Below are 15,000 nucleotides of genomic sequence, written 5' to 3'. Positions count from 1 at the left end.
TGGCTATCACTTAAAATATGTAAATAACAGATCAGATAGGGATTTAATTCACAGGGTAGTCTGGGGTAAAAAGGGTGTGTGTGTGTGTGTGCGTGTGTGTGTTTGCATGTTTTTGCACACATATTTTGCACGCATGTGTGCATGAGTGTGCACACGTAACTCTCTGTACATCACATCTCCTTTCACACACACATGCCTGCGAGGAACAGCTGCACTGAATTAGCGGCTCGCAGTTCTCCCAGCTCGATGGGTCAGTGGAGTCATGCCAGTTGGAGATGCTAGTAATTGATTTGAACTTTTATTACAAGCAGATTAGGCCTGGTGCCAGAAGCACGCTACTGGAAGGACAGGGGGACATTCGGCCTTCACACAGGCACGTCATTCAGCCGCTGCACCGCTAACACCCACACGGAGGCCCCCCACAAGAGCATAAAGACCTGATGACAACTGCCTTCATCTGGCTAACGTTAGCACTGTGTCAGGCTGTTATGATGAACTGCGCAAACATTATTTGCATGTTGTTTATTTCGACAAGGGTAATAATAAGCATAGCGAGCTTTGCTTCTCTCCTGCTGATTAGCAGAATAGACGGGGGGGAATAAGGGAGGGAGACAGAGAGAGAGAGAGAGGGAGAGTAAGGGAGAGAGAGAGAGAGAGATATGAGTTCGGGATGACAGGCTGAGGGGCTGGGGATGAATCGTGGCTCGGAGGAGCCACCCCATGAAATATGTCAGTGACGTTCGGCGGCGGATGGAAACAAGCGGCGATGTGCTTTGGTTCTGGGCCAGCGCAGCTGGAGCCCAATTTCTGGCACACTGGGCTGCCGGGCTGGGTTTACCGGGTCAGAATCATTATCGGTCCCCCTTCGAAATGGAGCCACTCAGCCTAAGGTAAATCAGCCGCCGGGTCGCACAACTGACCCCCGGCTTTCTCAGACGGCATGTCTCTCCCGGTGCCAGGAGAAGATGTTGGGGTGGGGGGGGGGGGGGCAATTTGTTCATAAATAAAGATGAAGTAAAGATGAGCGAGGAGACAGGAATTGCGGCGGTGTAAATATTTCATTAGAAGCTCGCACTCAAGCTGCAGAGCCGCTGAGTCCCCGCGGCGTGACGCTAACGCGGAGACTCCAGGAGAGGATTTAAGGCCAGCGTCTGCTGACATTCACACGGTGTGAGCACAGCCTCTCGGAAAGGCCATCTCCCAGCATGCCTCACGGCAGCGATAACCAATCCGCTTTCAGGCTGCGTTTGCTGGCAGGAAATTGGACAACTCATTGTACAGACAGCTTCTGGAAAGTGCTGTCCAAAAAAATGAAAGATTACCTGTCAGTCGAATTGTTGCTGAGCCCTTAGAAAAAAAAAATCTGACTGATGCAGTCATAGCAAAAAAAAAAGGGGGGAAAAATGACAAGAAGCGGTGAAAGCCTATTACAGTAGGTGCTGGAGTTACAAGGAAGTTGGTGATTTTTTGCTGAGTGACAGGCAAGGAGCAGAAGTCCAGAGTCAGACAATTGTGTGTGGCTGTGTAGACATGTTTCCAGCTGTGAGACAGCCGCCCGCCACGGAGAGCAGCGGGAGAACTGACTGGAGACAAATGAGGAGCAGAAATGAGGGGACACAGCACGGAAACTGCAGGCACACTGAAATATTACAGCAGATATTTCTGATGTTTTCGCTTTTGATTATTAAAAAGACCATGCCCTGGGGCTAGCGCTCCTCAGCCGGGCGGGAGAGAACATGCTGGCAAGAGGTTGGGAAGAGGCGACCGCGAAGCTGTCAGCGGCGCGGCCGCGGTCCCTGCCTCCGTTTCCGTTCCGCTGCAGAGAGTCGCTACGCCGCTGACACCAAACCCAAACTCTGACTCATGCAGCACCTGCAGCACCTGCCGTAACAACTCTGCCGCAAAGCACGTAAAAACAGCACCGCGCATGAAACCTGCCCACAGAGAACAGGCAAAACGATGACACGCTGCCCGAGACGGACAATTACAACGGAATTTATAGCTTAAAAAACACAGCAAGCACAAGGACAACAGCGATATGATTTAGGTCAGATATTAAAGGAAAAATGCTGATACTGTGATGCAGATACTTCCTGCCATATTGGAGTAGTCAGAGGGTGAAGATGATCTCTAAAGGTCAGTGTAGATCCAGGACTGTGATGGAAAAAGCCGCACAGCTGTGTCTTAAGTCTTCTTAATTCTTTGCCATCTGTTTTTATCTTTGCAATTTAGGGGAAAAAGGAATAAACAACTTAATGTAGCTGGGGATTCTGGTAGGCATGGGAGAAGGTCAGACGGGAGGTGGCGGGGGTGGATTTTGTGTGGTTGGGGACGGGGGGGGACAGGGGGGGGTTAAAGCAGACAGAAGAAGGGGACAGCACTTGAACTTGTTTGTAATTGTTTGACTATCAGATCTTATTTTTCAATCTGTGACTTCCTGTGTTTGTGTGGGCACATTCCATTAGTGACAAAAATAAAAACCTACCTGGAGGAAGGCCCCCCCACCCCCCACCATCTTTTAATGAGGCTGCTTAAAAAGGCCCAAAGGCAAACTGACGGAAACAGAAGCGGACTTGACTGTAGGCAATGGGAAGTGCTGGTTCTAGGCTCCCCAGAAGACAAAACACTCCTCTGTGGGAGGACTGGGAAGCACAAATTCTCAGTCTGTTTTTATCAAACATGCACATTTCCACTCGAAATGATCTGCGTCCTGGGGATTCGAAAATGCGAGGGCGAGCTGAAGTTTTCGGTGGACCCCCCCGCCCTTGTTTGGACGTCTCCTCCCGGGTCTTGGACACATCACCATTCAGTCCTGGCTCAGGGGACACGCCTGGTTCTTTCCAATCCCTCTAATGCCGTGTCTGCAAGGCCAGGACTGGCTCCCACGCCCACCTGACACTAACACACAGGCCAGGATTTAATCACTGCGGTAATCACAGGCCCCCGCGAGCAACGCTGCCGATAATGACGGGGTCGAAGCGGAGCGGTGACACGATCTGCTCTAACAGACAGCGGGGGTGGCCCTCTCACACATCTGTCTGGATTCTGTCACCAGGAAAACCCACCGCAAGGGCCCCGGTCTCTGATGTCACCGGCCACGGCGGGACACGGGACAGGGCTGAGGTTCCCTCTGGCTGACGCCTGTTTTACAGCTAACTCACTCACACCATCCGCACAACATTACATTACATCACAGCCATTTAGCAGACGCTTTTATCCAGAGCAACCTACAAGGGTTACATTTCTTTGTACATGTTATCCATTTATACAGCTAGATATTTCACTGAGGCAATTCTGGGTTGAGTACCTTGCCCAGGGGTATAGCAGCAGTGCCCCAGCAGGGAATCGAACTGGCAACCTTTCGGTTCTTGTGCTCCTTACCACCATGTTACACTGCCACCCCATGCCCCCTACAAACCATGGCCACAACTGAATGGTGGAAGGGGGCATGGTTTGTAGGTACAGTGTGGTGTGAGTTTTAACTCGTATAATATTTTTTAAACCCTAGCGATAACTAAAAAGAAACACACAGCACAAACTCTGCGGATCTGACTCGTCATGCCGAAACTGTGTTCTGCATACCTCAGGCAGGCGCCGTTTGAGGAGGAGCGACTCCGCAGCAGGGGGGTGTCCTGAGGTGACAAGCGCAACCCCACCTGTGCGGAGCACTGTCCCAACAGGAACAGAGAGAGACCTCCCGGGCACATCTGCTTATTCGGAGAATGCGATCAGTCGGGTGCTGTGGGCTGATGGCGGGTCGGACGTGTGAGATGCTAACGATGTTCTCCGAATCGGCTCTTATCTCGGGGACAGGCATACAGAGGTGCGGCGCGACTCCCTTCCTGGGGATAAAGCCGTGCCACCGAGGGGGTATCCCGCACAAAGGAGGTTCCTGCTGAGTCAGACAGGCTCAGGGCCTTGTCAGACACCGAGCAAACAAGGTGAGAGTAGGCCTTTGAGGGAAAACGCCCTGAGCTGTGAGAGATCCCCCTTTGGAGGAGACAGTGGAGTGGAGACATCCCCCTTTACAAAGCACTCAGATCCTGTGATGAAAGGTTGCTATATTAATGCGAGTCGCTATGATTAGAATCGCAATCGCCATCATTCCACAAAAGATGATCCTATTTCACTGCTCAGAGTTAAAATTCCACCGAAATTCCAGGTTCTCTGCCCCAGTCCATGACTGAATCGTTACACCTTTCAGAGACGTGAAGACAGGGTAAAGAATGCGGGGAAAATGTGGGAAGGGATCTATATTTTAGGGTCTTTCCATACACTACATTCCTTCAGTTTTGAGTTTAGACACAGAGCGTGTGGCGCTGATCTCATCAGGGCGTTTTTCTCATGGAGAGGAATGCCAAATCTGAATTTTCAGAGCATAACCTCACAGGAGCAATGGGGCATAAAACAGAAACCAAGCTAATCATTTCCCATCGCATACCTAAAACATCTTAAATAAAAATGTAGCCATAGCTACAGCTATCAATTTCATCTGATTAAAATAAATTCCAACTGTGTTACACAGAACAGTTGGAGGAGGAAAAGTCAATGTGAACAAACCTCAGCTGGTCTTGTAATAAAACAAAACCAAACAGGTTACTTCAACAGAGAACAACAGCGTCTTGTCCGATCTTTAAGTAGCTCCTTCACCTACTCTCAGAAATCAGATCAAAGAATCCTGATGGCATTATCTTGCTGAACAGTTCCTGTTCTGATCTGCCTCACAGAAGTTCATAAACTCTCTTAACTTCAAAATACTGAAATGAGATCAGACAAATGTGCGTAGAACTTGGATTACATGACGCACAACACGATACCTCCTGGTATTTAAAAGGGCTTTTTTTCCCTGGAACTTGTATATACATTACAGGGGCAGCAGGAGCCAAAGCCGCTAGAGAGCTGGCTGTATGTGTGGCATGGCCTATTGTGTGTGTTTATTTCTTTGTTTTAGTTTCAGAGCACTGGTGGTGTCACAGCCCTGCCCTGGAGCTTGATTTCCCTTGGCTGAAACTACTGGACATGTGGCCACTCCTGGGCCCTGCCCTGTATTGAGCCCAGAGCCAACAGTCTAGATTAACACGCCCGCCTCGATTGCCATCACCTGCAGGAGAGACCGTATTGCTGAGCCCCCAACCCCCCCCCCCCCCCCCCCCCCCCAAACAAAGCCCTATTTAACACATCACAAAGACACGGTAGAAGGTTGAACAAACACAGCGTTTGGGAATAAAAGAATTTGCAGTGTTTCATGTTTCAGTGGAATTCCTCTTTTAAAAAAAGGAGCTGGAAGGCATCCAGGAGCAGGCTCTCTGATAGTGCTGCGCTGCCAGACTGTTGGTTCTGTGAGGCGTGGGTCCACTTTGGACATGAGAGGAAAAAAAATGTCTACAGTCTTCATGTGTTATGTGAGTTCAATAGTACTATCAGAGGATACGGAAACCACACCAGCCTGATACTGTGTGTGTGTGTGTGTGTGGTGAGTGTGTGTGTGTGTGTGTGTGTATATGGTGTGTGTGTTTGTGTGTGTGTATGGTGTGTAATTGTGTGTGTGTGTGTGTGTGTGTGTGTGTGCGTATGTGTGTGTATGGTGAGTGTGTGTGTGTGTGTGCGCAGCAAGGTGGGGGTGGGGAGGGGGGTTTGCAGTCGGGAAGCTGTGTATTAGGCTGGCACCAGCTGTGCCGGCAGCTTCATTAAACAGGTTGGGCTAATTAGAGCACCCTCAGAACCGGGCATAGACTCAAAGAGCCATCACTCACACTTCCTCTGTCTTTAAGTGACTGGCATGGAGCAACAGTGACTCAGCCAGCAACCTGTCTCCTTCCCTCCTCTCTCTGACCAGGTAATGACATGCGTGCAGTCTCTCAACCTTAGGCCAAAAATGCAGGATTTGAACACGAGCATAACACCAAAGCTCACTGACACTTACTGTTTCAGTTTAAACCATTGATAGTACACAAACAACCTGACAATTTAACACCTAGTTTTTCTATTTAAATGAATGCCTAAAATCATATACATGACTGCTTATGACCTCAGAGTGTTATTTTCTCATTAAGGGATACACAGGTGCAGGAAGAGATCCAGTTCAAACCAGGCCACCTCTGAAACTACAAACTCATCCCTCCAGTCTACCTCGTCCTGACCATTTTTCATGTTTTACCACATCGCGAATCACATATATACCATGACAATGACAGCATTGTCATTACAACAATGTCAGACATACATACAGCAGACTACCCAGTAAAGCTCTTTCAGTAACTCGCTAAAAAGCATGTATATATAACGTTCACTTCAACTTTGGACAAACACAGTGCTTGTCATTTCCCAAGAATAAAATGGAAAATGAGGCAAAGGCGGTAAAACTGCGATTGCTCTGCCTTGGTTAAAGCCCTCATGCATGGAGTTCTAGGAGTTCCAGGTGGTGATGTTTCCCAGAGCAAACGATCACGTAATTTAACCCTCCGCATAACGACACCCCGGTGCAAAGGTCTCAGCACTTCACGCGGACAGACGACGGGTTAATATAACTGTGGGCTGACATTCCTCGCTCGAATCTCACACATTCATGTACAAACACAGAGACTCTCTCACACACACACACACACACACACACACATACTCACAGAGTTCCTGGAAAGTTAAGGCCACCGACACGCTAGTGGTTCATTCTGAGCCACGGCCTCCAGCCCAAACGCAGTCCCTCACAGTGGCAGGGACAGTGTCCGTCCCAGCTCCCCCCCCCCCCCCCCAGCCAGGAAGTGCCCAAAGACACGCACTCTCCCCAACTCACCGGGTTTCCCCTCCTCCCGATCTGACTTCATCTCCCCCTCGGTGTGCACTCCGCTGCCTTCCACCGTCAGCTCCGGAGTTCCCACAGAGAACGGACAGGATTTAAAAATACACAACTTCGTCCAGCCCGTCACCAGGAAACACTCCTTTTCTGCGTGTAAGTCTCCCTCCCTCTCTCTCTCTCTCTCCCTCTTTCTCGCTCTCTTTCCCTCCCTCTCTGCACTCTCTACCTGTTCTGGGAGACTCCCACAGGTTTACCAGTGCCTATTCCATTACACCCCACCCCCACCTCCCTCCTCTCTCCACAACGACTCACTCAGGGGGCGGGGCCAGGCAGGGCTGACACCACTTTTTTCCCACACTATTCAAACACACACACACACACGCACACACAGAGGCAGGCCAGGGGCGGAGTCTGCAGCAGGCGTTTACACACAGTCAGTGGGGGAGGAGTCCAGGGCAAGGTGCCTCTCTCTGCAGGTTGTCAGGCAGGTGTGAGAGCAGATCCGCTGTGGCTCTCACACCACCTAGTGACACAGCGTGCTGGGCAAAGCGCCCATGTCCACCAGCGGCAAGTCACTCAAACCCACTCTGTCACTCAATAACAAGGCATAGCTTATTTAACAGAAGACCAAACAGCGAAGGGAAGGACTAAAGGTAAAGGAAGGGACAAAGTCCACATGAAATAAAAGAGCAGAGTTCACTTTTCTGAACCGGGCCTGTGGGAGACACACGCTGTACCTTTGGACAGCGGGAGGTGGAGGCTGACGGAGCAGAACAGATAGTGAGGGGGGGGGGGGGGGGGGGGGATTGGGGGGTATAGAGATGTAGGCTGTAATTGTAAATATAGCTATTTATTTTATAAATTGCTGACAATTTTGGGAATCAATTCTGTACTTCTGTCTGATGAATAATGCATTGGCCATTAAATCGGTTTCTTTTTTTTTTTTTGGAGTAATTCCATCATTTGCCAGCTTCCATGAATATTATGCAAATGTGGGAGACTATCAAGACACTCGGAGAGACTCGTTCCGCTTATAAAAATCTGTTTTCATGGCAACCCAAAGTCGTTAACCCAACCAGCCTCTCCACCATGAAAAATCAGAAACTGAACTGGATCTCAGTCCACAGAATGAGGATCTCTCTCTGTGCTTTGCTCCCAAATGGCCTTGTAACCAGAGGATTGCGGGGTTGAATCCAAGGGTGTGGCAAGAGGGTAATACATGTAAACCACCCCAGCAAGTCTAAAACCATCACCAAATATCCACTGCTGCCAGCACCTTAGTTCAGATGAGAACAGAAAATCTTTTCAACCGGATTATAGAATTACTGAAGATTTAGGGAATTGGCCAACTTATGAAGCAGCTAAACATTCATATTATCCTCCAAAGTTATTATGTTTTAAGCTGTCAAATGTTTACATCGGTCAAGAATGAAGATGAAGAAAAGTACACAGGACTGGGAATCTGATATTTGGATATTGGTAAACTGACGTAAAGTCCAAACCTCCAGGGGCAATCGAAAGCAAAAAGCAGCTAAACTGTTATCTCCTGTTAATTGTTTCCAGTGTTTTGAACAGGCTTCACGAGGTCCGCCACACAACAAGTCTGACAGCACTGCTTTCCCCAGAGGAAAATCAATGATGTAACAGGACACAAAGCACTTAACTCCTAAACAAAGGCTGCTCTCTGATGAGTAACGGACAGCTCTGTTTATTCTCTGGAGACGACGCAGTGTGTTTATGACTAAGGCAGGACGAACACTTCACACACAGTTCTAAGGGCTTAGTCACACCAAAAGTCACGCCGACAGACAGGCTCAATCCATCTCCTCCTCACAACCTACACACTTTATAATGCAAGGTGGATGGAGTGTCCTACATGCAATTAGATGAAAAGTAATACTCTTTTATTTATTTTACTGACTTTTTAACATTATTCTCTCTCTCTGTTGACACCATATCTTTTCATGGATTTATTAAAGAATTTCTTGCAGCCTTAATTTCTTATGAGAAGTTCACTGGAGTCCTCACTGACAAAATTCTTTAATGCATCATAAACTGAGTTATAATCATTCATCTTATTCTGGAGTATTGTATGACCCACGGGCATCAGTTTGTTTTGAAAAGTGCTGGGGGACAAAAATGGGTTCGATGTGTTCACACTTTTTTAAAGTGGTGGGGATGAAATGGACCATGACAAAAAGTGGTGGGGACATGTCCCCAGTATCCCAGCGTAAATGACGCCTATGGTATGACCTCCTTAACTGAAAAATGTACGCCTTTCAAAAATTGCTTTTTTGGAAAGGCTGCACAGTACTCAGGTCATAGATGAAGAATTACAGACATTTCAAAAACATGTACCTGTAAGACCTGTATCTGTCTTTTTTAACAGATACAGAAGAAGGTTTGCAACATTTTTCAGAACACAGATGTATCTACATAAAAGAACACAGGCAAAATCTATGTAAAATCTTTTCTTCAGAGTATGCCTTGGGCAGTCTTCATTAAATATCATTTTTGGCCTCTATGGAACAGTCAAGGTAAGGAATTAAACAGTTTTCTTTACATGTTTTACAGAAGTGTTTAAAAATCGTTGTTACCAAGAACAAAGTCAACAGTACCACCACTCCTACTACTGCTATTAATCATAATAATAATAATAATAATAATAATAATAATAACAATAATAATGACGCTTGTCTAAATTTTAATGCAAATATCAAGCTCTATTTTATATTTCATAGTACTTTTTTTCCTCTTACTTGAAACCTTGACGACAAAACATTTTAACCATACATGTACAAAGAAGAGGTATCCTCTAGAAATGTAATAATGTAATATGCTTTATGCACAAATAAATAAACAATGAATAAAAAAAAACAAGTAAATATGTGCAGTATAAATTTTTCAGTGTTTACTTGAAAGTGGTGTTGTTAAGGCGGTGTAACACTGCTTCCTTTTACAAAACAAAGGCACAGAACTGAATAAATTATACCCCTGCCGCCAGCGGTGTGAAGGCAGAGGAAACACACACTCCCCGTCCCGGCCCGGTCTGGCCGACGAGGGCAGGTGTTTTCGCAGGCCTCTCTTCGGGTACGGTTTGCTTCATGACTGATTAAAGGGGGGGGGGGGGGGTTGCGGTACCAAATGGCTGCTTTCGCAGGCCGGCGCTTTTCACGGCAGCTCCAGGGTGCGTGAAGCGATTTCACCAGGAGATCGCTCCGAGCCCCAGGGGTGTAACAAAACATGGAGCAGGAATGCTAAGAAGGCGCAGAATGCGAGACGGTTGAGTGACGTCAGCGTTTAGCGCACCTCTGCACCCGAGCCAAGCCCTGAGAAATATGCATGAGCGCATAGGGACACCTGTCAATCAAAAGGCTTTCTAATGCAACAGGTATGAAGTCACAGCAGACTGGGTGCAGTGTGTAGCTTCTCGTCTATGCGGTGCAGATCTGTTCGTCATCATCGGCGAGAGAGCAGAGTTCAAAAATCAACTGACTAAAGATAACAGATGATACCAGTATGTACCACATCTTTAATTTATCAAAAACAATAAATAAATGCCACAGAGGAACGAGTCTACGAACTTTCAATTTGTGCTTGCAAGGATAAACTAGAGGGTGGTCCCATCGCCGGTCCATTTAACATCCTCTTTCAAGCAACGGCTGAGAGAACCCTACTGTTATGCAGGAAACAGGAATCACTTAATCACAATGCAGTATAGTGCATACAGTGGAAATTAATATCCAATCATGCCGAAAACAATATCGCTCCTCGCTGAATCGAGCACTTTGCTGTACAGCGCTCCCTGCTGGTCGCTGGCTGATACTATCAGTGGTGGCCGGCGGAACAGCGGCGCGGGAGCACCTTGGAGTCGCGGGATCAGTCCAGGAAGCCGTCCAGCTCCAGATTTGGCAGAGGCTCTCATGAAGATAAAGCGCTAATCAGGTCTACCAGGCGCACTAATTAAAAGTATTTTGCTGGCGCACGTACAATGTTTACACAGCATTAAAACAGCATCAAAGTGTACATCGGGGACGTGAGTAGCGGTAAGTGCTCTCTCCGCAGGAGGCGCACAGCTTAGCGCCTGAGATGCCGCCGGGGGGGTGGGTTGGCTCGATGGGATTGGCTGGCGGATGGCGGGGGGGGCAGCAGTGTGCACGGTCACGGAGCTAATGCGCTCGTGGCAAATCGACACTGCGGTCTCGGCACGCCCGCGGCAGGAGTGGGGGCTGCGCAGACGCGGGTTCGATTGACTGCGCAGGAGCTGCACCTTCCTCCTGCCCTGCAGCCCCCCCGGACCCAGGTGCGGCTCGGCCGGGCCTGACAGCGTGGGAATGACCTTCGCTGCTGCTGCGCTGTTCCCCCCCCCCCCACCCCACAACAGTTTTCATAACCTTTCGCTGTACTCGGCTGGTATGCCGGAGTTATTAATATCTTTCTTTACATCTGGGACTGAAAACTATCTGAGGTCCTTGACTGTCTACTGCTGTTACACAAGTCATCTTTCAAAGTCGTTCACACATACACATGCGGGAGTGCTCCAAAACCACACACATGCACCGGCACACAAACACATACACACACACACACACACACACACGCACACACACACACACACACACACACACATACACACACACACACACACGCGGGAGTGCTCCAAAACCACACACATGCACCGGCACACAAACACATACGCACATGCACGCACACACACACACAAACACACACACACACACACACACACACACACACACACAAAAAGGAATTTGGCTCTGTAGAGATTTATCCTGAATATATCTCTGAGAGAAGTCATTAAAACAAGCATTAACCTGTGTACTGAACAGTGAATTAGCAGTCAATTCGTCTCACAACAGTGTATGTTTACACAACACCTTAAAGCACCCCAGCCCAGCCAAGATGTCAACATCTCATTGATGAAGCAACAATAATAGATGCACTCAAAGCAAGTAGTGTGAATGTGTGGCATTTTTTTTAACGTGTGGGCGTGTGTGGATAGGTATGCGTGTTTGTGTGGGTGTGTTTGTGTATGGATGTGGGGATTTGCGTCTGTGTGTCCGTTTTTGTTTGGAATGAATACGCTTGGAGAAAGCTGGCGCACGCTTGTTACGCTGGGATATCAGACTGAAGCGAAGTGTGTGAGTCTGCTTTTCACCAGCTCTTCACTTTGGAAACAATGCCGCAGCTCTTTTAGGCTCGCCCACTCGTCAAAGGCAGAATCGCACCTGTTCAACCGGGACTACACGACAACACCGGCCCAGCTGAGAGCTTGTCAACAGAGACAATGTACCTGCCAATAACCCGCATTGCTCAAACCTCCAGTCATTTTCTTCCTGCCTTGTGAATTTTACAGCTCGTCCGCCTGCTTGTCTTAGACATGGCAAACTGCCCTGCCAAAGCGAATGGTGCTGGAGATATTGTTTATCGATCTTCAGTTTCGTTCCTCTGAGGACAGGTCTGATGCAAAGGAGGGATGTTTACACGGCTGGCACACGTTGGAAGAGCTCAGACCTCACGAGGCAAAGGGAGACACACAGACGCAAGCAGAGATACACACAGTGACACACACACACACACAGACAAGTGGAGACACTTTCCCTCCCTGTGCTGACCCTTGACCCCTCTGCGGCTCCACCCCATTGGTGGACTGCACCACTCCCCCTCACATGGGCAGGAGGAACCAGAACACCGCCACTATGATCAAAGGTCAGCTGCTCCATGGCAGTCGGGGGAGGCCAAGGCTGAGAACATAACCAAACAGCTGAATCAGGGAGTTAAATACAACTCCGTCTGGATGTATGCAGGAGGTATCCCACCACCACTTGGGGCAGTATGGCCCATGTGTGGGACACTCTTAGGATGACCGATGGAACCACCCTCTCCCACCCACCCAGTGTTGAAGTGTGGCGTTCTGATAAAGGCACTGATACAGGACCTGCGGGGTGGGGTTGGGGGGAAGCGGTCATGTGGATAGCAACAGTAACTGGCATTCTTATGGCTTCTCTTGATTTAATGGTAACACTCTATCGGCTGTTACATGACTGATGCGTATATGAGGCCCCATGCCTTATACGGTTCTAAGCATGTCCAGTCTAGAGCACCAAGATGCAGCACAGCCAGTCGGCAGGTCGATCTGACACAGCAAGCTGTTAATCGGACGCGTTCGGGTTCCGGCACGTCACGGAGACCAAGGCAGAAACAGAGGATCGATGAGGAACAGATGTAATTTCCTGCAGCTGTATTTTGCCAAACTAACTGGCTGTGACTTTCACTCCCCTAACGATGAACGCCTGTGTTTTTCCACTCCGTTTCCTGATTAACATTAATGAACGGCGACTCTGCAGGCAGCAGGACTCTGTGTCCAGGAACATTCGCATTCAACTTTATTAAAATTTAAAAAAAAAAAAAATCCAGTGCTGCCTGCTGTCTTTTCATTCCTATGCCCCTCGTTTTAAGCGGCAATGTGTGACAGGCGGCCGGGGAACTTACCTCAGAAAAGAACAGCAGGCACTGGCTCGGCCAATGGCATTTTACAGCTAGCGTTAATGTTCTGCCTCTTTTGAGTTCGCAAAGCTACAGTCTCTGGTGTGATTTATTGTAGACGGATTTATCCTGGACTGTTCTAGACAGGACTCACAGTGTTTTTGTAGCACGGCCACTGTGCCCAGGTGCAGCCCGGTGCAAAGGGCTGTCTCTAACCCGCGCCACAGAGAGCGGGGGGGCACGGCAGACTGCACCGTCACACATCACTGATTCGTTCCCTATCTAATTGCCATCATTTGAGAGGAGCCCGAACAAGTGCAGGAGCGGAGGACGCTCTCTTTAATCTCAAGGCTGAAAAAAAGCTTATCATATCCACACCCAATTACCCATTATCAGCGTTATTCAAAGGCGCAGATAAGAGTGATGTGTTCGGCCCCGACCGGGGGCCTTTATTTCCCTCCACCAGCCTCAAAACGGAGCGACAGCCAGAGCTGCACTGAAGCCAATCCACCAATCTCCTGTCAGAAACACTGTGACAACTGCTTGTGGAACGACAACGGCTCTTCCGTTCCCTCCCTCTCCCCCTCCCTCCTCCTCCTCTTTCTCTCCTGCTCTCTGGCTCCCCCTTGTTTTCTCTATTTCACTCTCCCCTTCCACCTCTCTCTCTCCCTCTCATTCTTCCACTCCTCCTTCCCTCCCTCCCTCCCTCCCTATTCCTCCCTCCTTATCCCTCCCTCCCTCTCTCTCTCTCTCTCTGTGCCCTCTCTCTCTCTCTTTCTGTGTGCCCTCTCTCTCATCCTCCTCTCTCTCTCCCTCTCCCCCTCCCTCCCTCCTTCTCTCTCTCCTTCCCTCCCTCTCTCTCCCTCTCTCTCTCCTTCCCTCCCTCTCTCTCCCTCTCCCTCCCTCTCTCTCCCCCTCTCCACCAGCACACCCTAATCCCGCCTATGCCTCATTGCCGCTGTCAGTCAGCTGGCTACCCGCCGCAGATCTTGCGCAGCGGAACGTCACCCTAGATTAGCAGCAAAAGAGCCTTTTAACGGCTACTTGAGGAGCAGGGAAGAAAGGTATTAGCTCTGAATTGGACTGTCAGTAACGTGGTGAGGACAGAGACACGGGTGGGAGAGAGAGGTGAACAAGGGTGGCACAGGGCCAATGGAACGCCAGGCCTCCCGCCATAAAAAAAAAACCTGGTTCTGGAGCTAACTAGCTGCAGTTAAAATGAGGAAGTGAAATGACAAGCCCCATTGTTTGAGACAGGAGTTTAACATTGAGTTTAACATTGCCGCAACAAGCTACTGTATGCGCCAAAGAATAGCCCGTGGCGGACAGGTTTGAGTCATCGCCGAGAAAACCAGGCCATCTACAAGACTTACAGATTTGCCGCTTTTGTTAAGGAGATCGATACGGACTACACAAAGCGGAGCTGTCTTCTTCGTATAAAAAAAAAAGGAGACAAAAGAGTCGAGGCTGGTGAGAGATGAGCCCTCATCCAGTCCGCACGCAGCGACCATTTTGAGAATGGCGGGGAAAGAAAACACCTCATTTCTTGTGAATCGCAGGAGATGGAACGATCACAGCTCAACCGCATGCTATAGCAATCATATATAATGGTCATCCTTTTCATTCTGAGGAGAGAGCCCTGGCTGCCAAGGATACTGCATTGATCCGCTGACTGAATGGCAGATGAAGGAAAGCAGGGAGTC

The 15,000-nt window shown here is 48.9% G+C and overlaps 1 protein-coding gene across 7 annotated transcripts in view; it reads right to left on the bottom strand.

The window, feature by feature from the left end:
- kazna (kazrin, periplakin interacting protein a) overlaps window positions 1-15,000 on the bottom strand; it is a 265,787-nt gene that overhangs the window by 56,838 nt on the left and 193,949 nt on the right. Inside the window, exon 1 of one of the 7 annotated variants that reach the window (XM_036534464.1) lies at window positions 6,791-7,004. The exons of the other annotated variants lie outside the window; for them this stretch is intronic. Within the exon in view, the coding sequence (XP_036390357.1) occupies window positions 6,791-6,821 (31 nt within the window). The 5' untranslated portion in view covers window positions 6,822-7,004. Of the gene's footprint in view, window positions 1-6,790; window positions 7,005-15,000 lie in introns of those variants that run through there. 7 annotated transcript variants of the gene reach the window in all.

Source organism: Megalops cyprinoides, chromosome 7 (genome assembly GCF_013368585.1).
Source record: "Megalops cyprinoides isolate fMegCyp1 chromosome 7, fMegCyp1.pri, whole genome shotgun sequence".
Taxonomy (NCBI): Eukaryota; Metazoa; Chordata; class Actinopteri; order Elopiformes; family Megalopidae; genus Megalops; species Megalops cyprinoides.
This window is presented reverse-complemented; position numbering and strand designations above follow the sequence as displayed.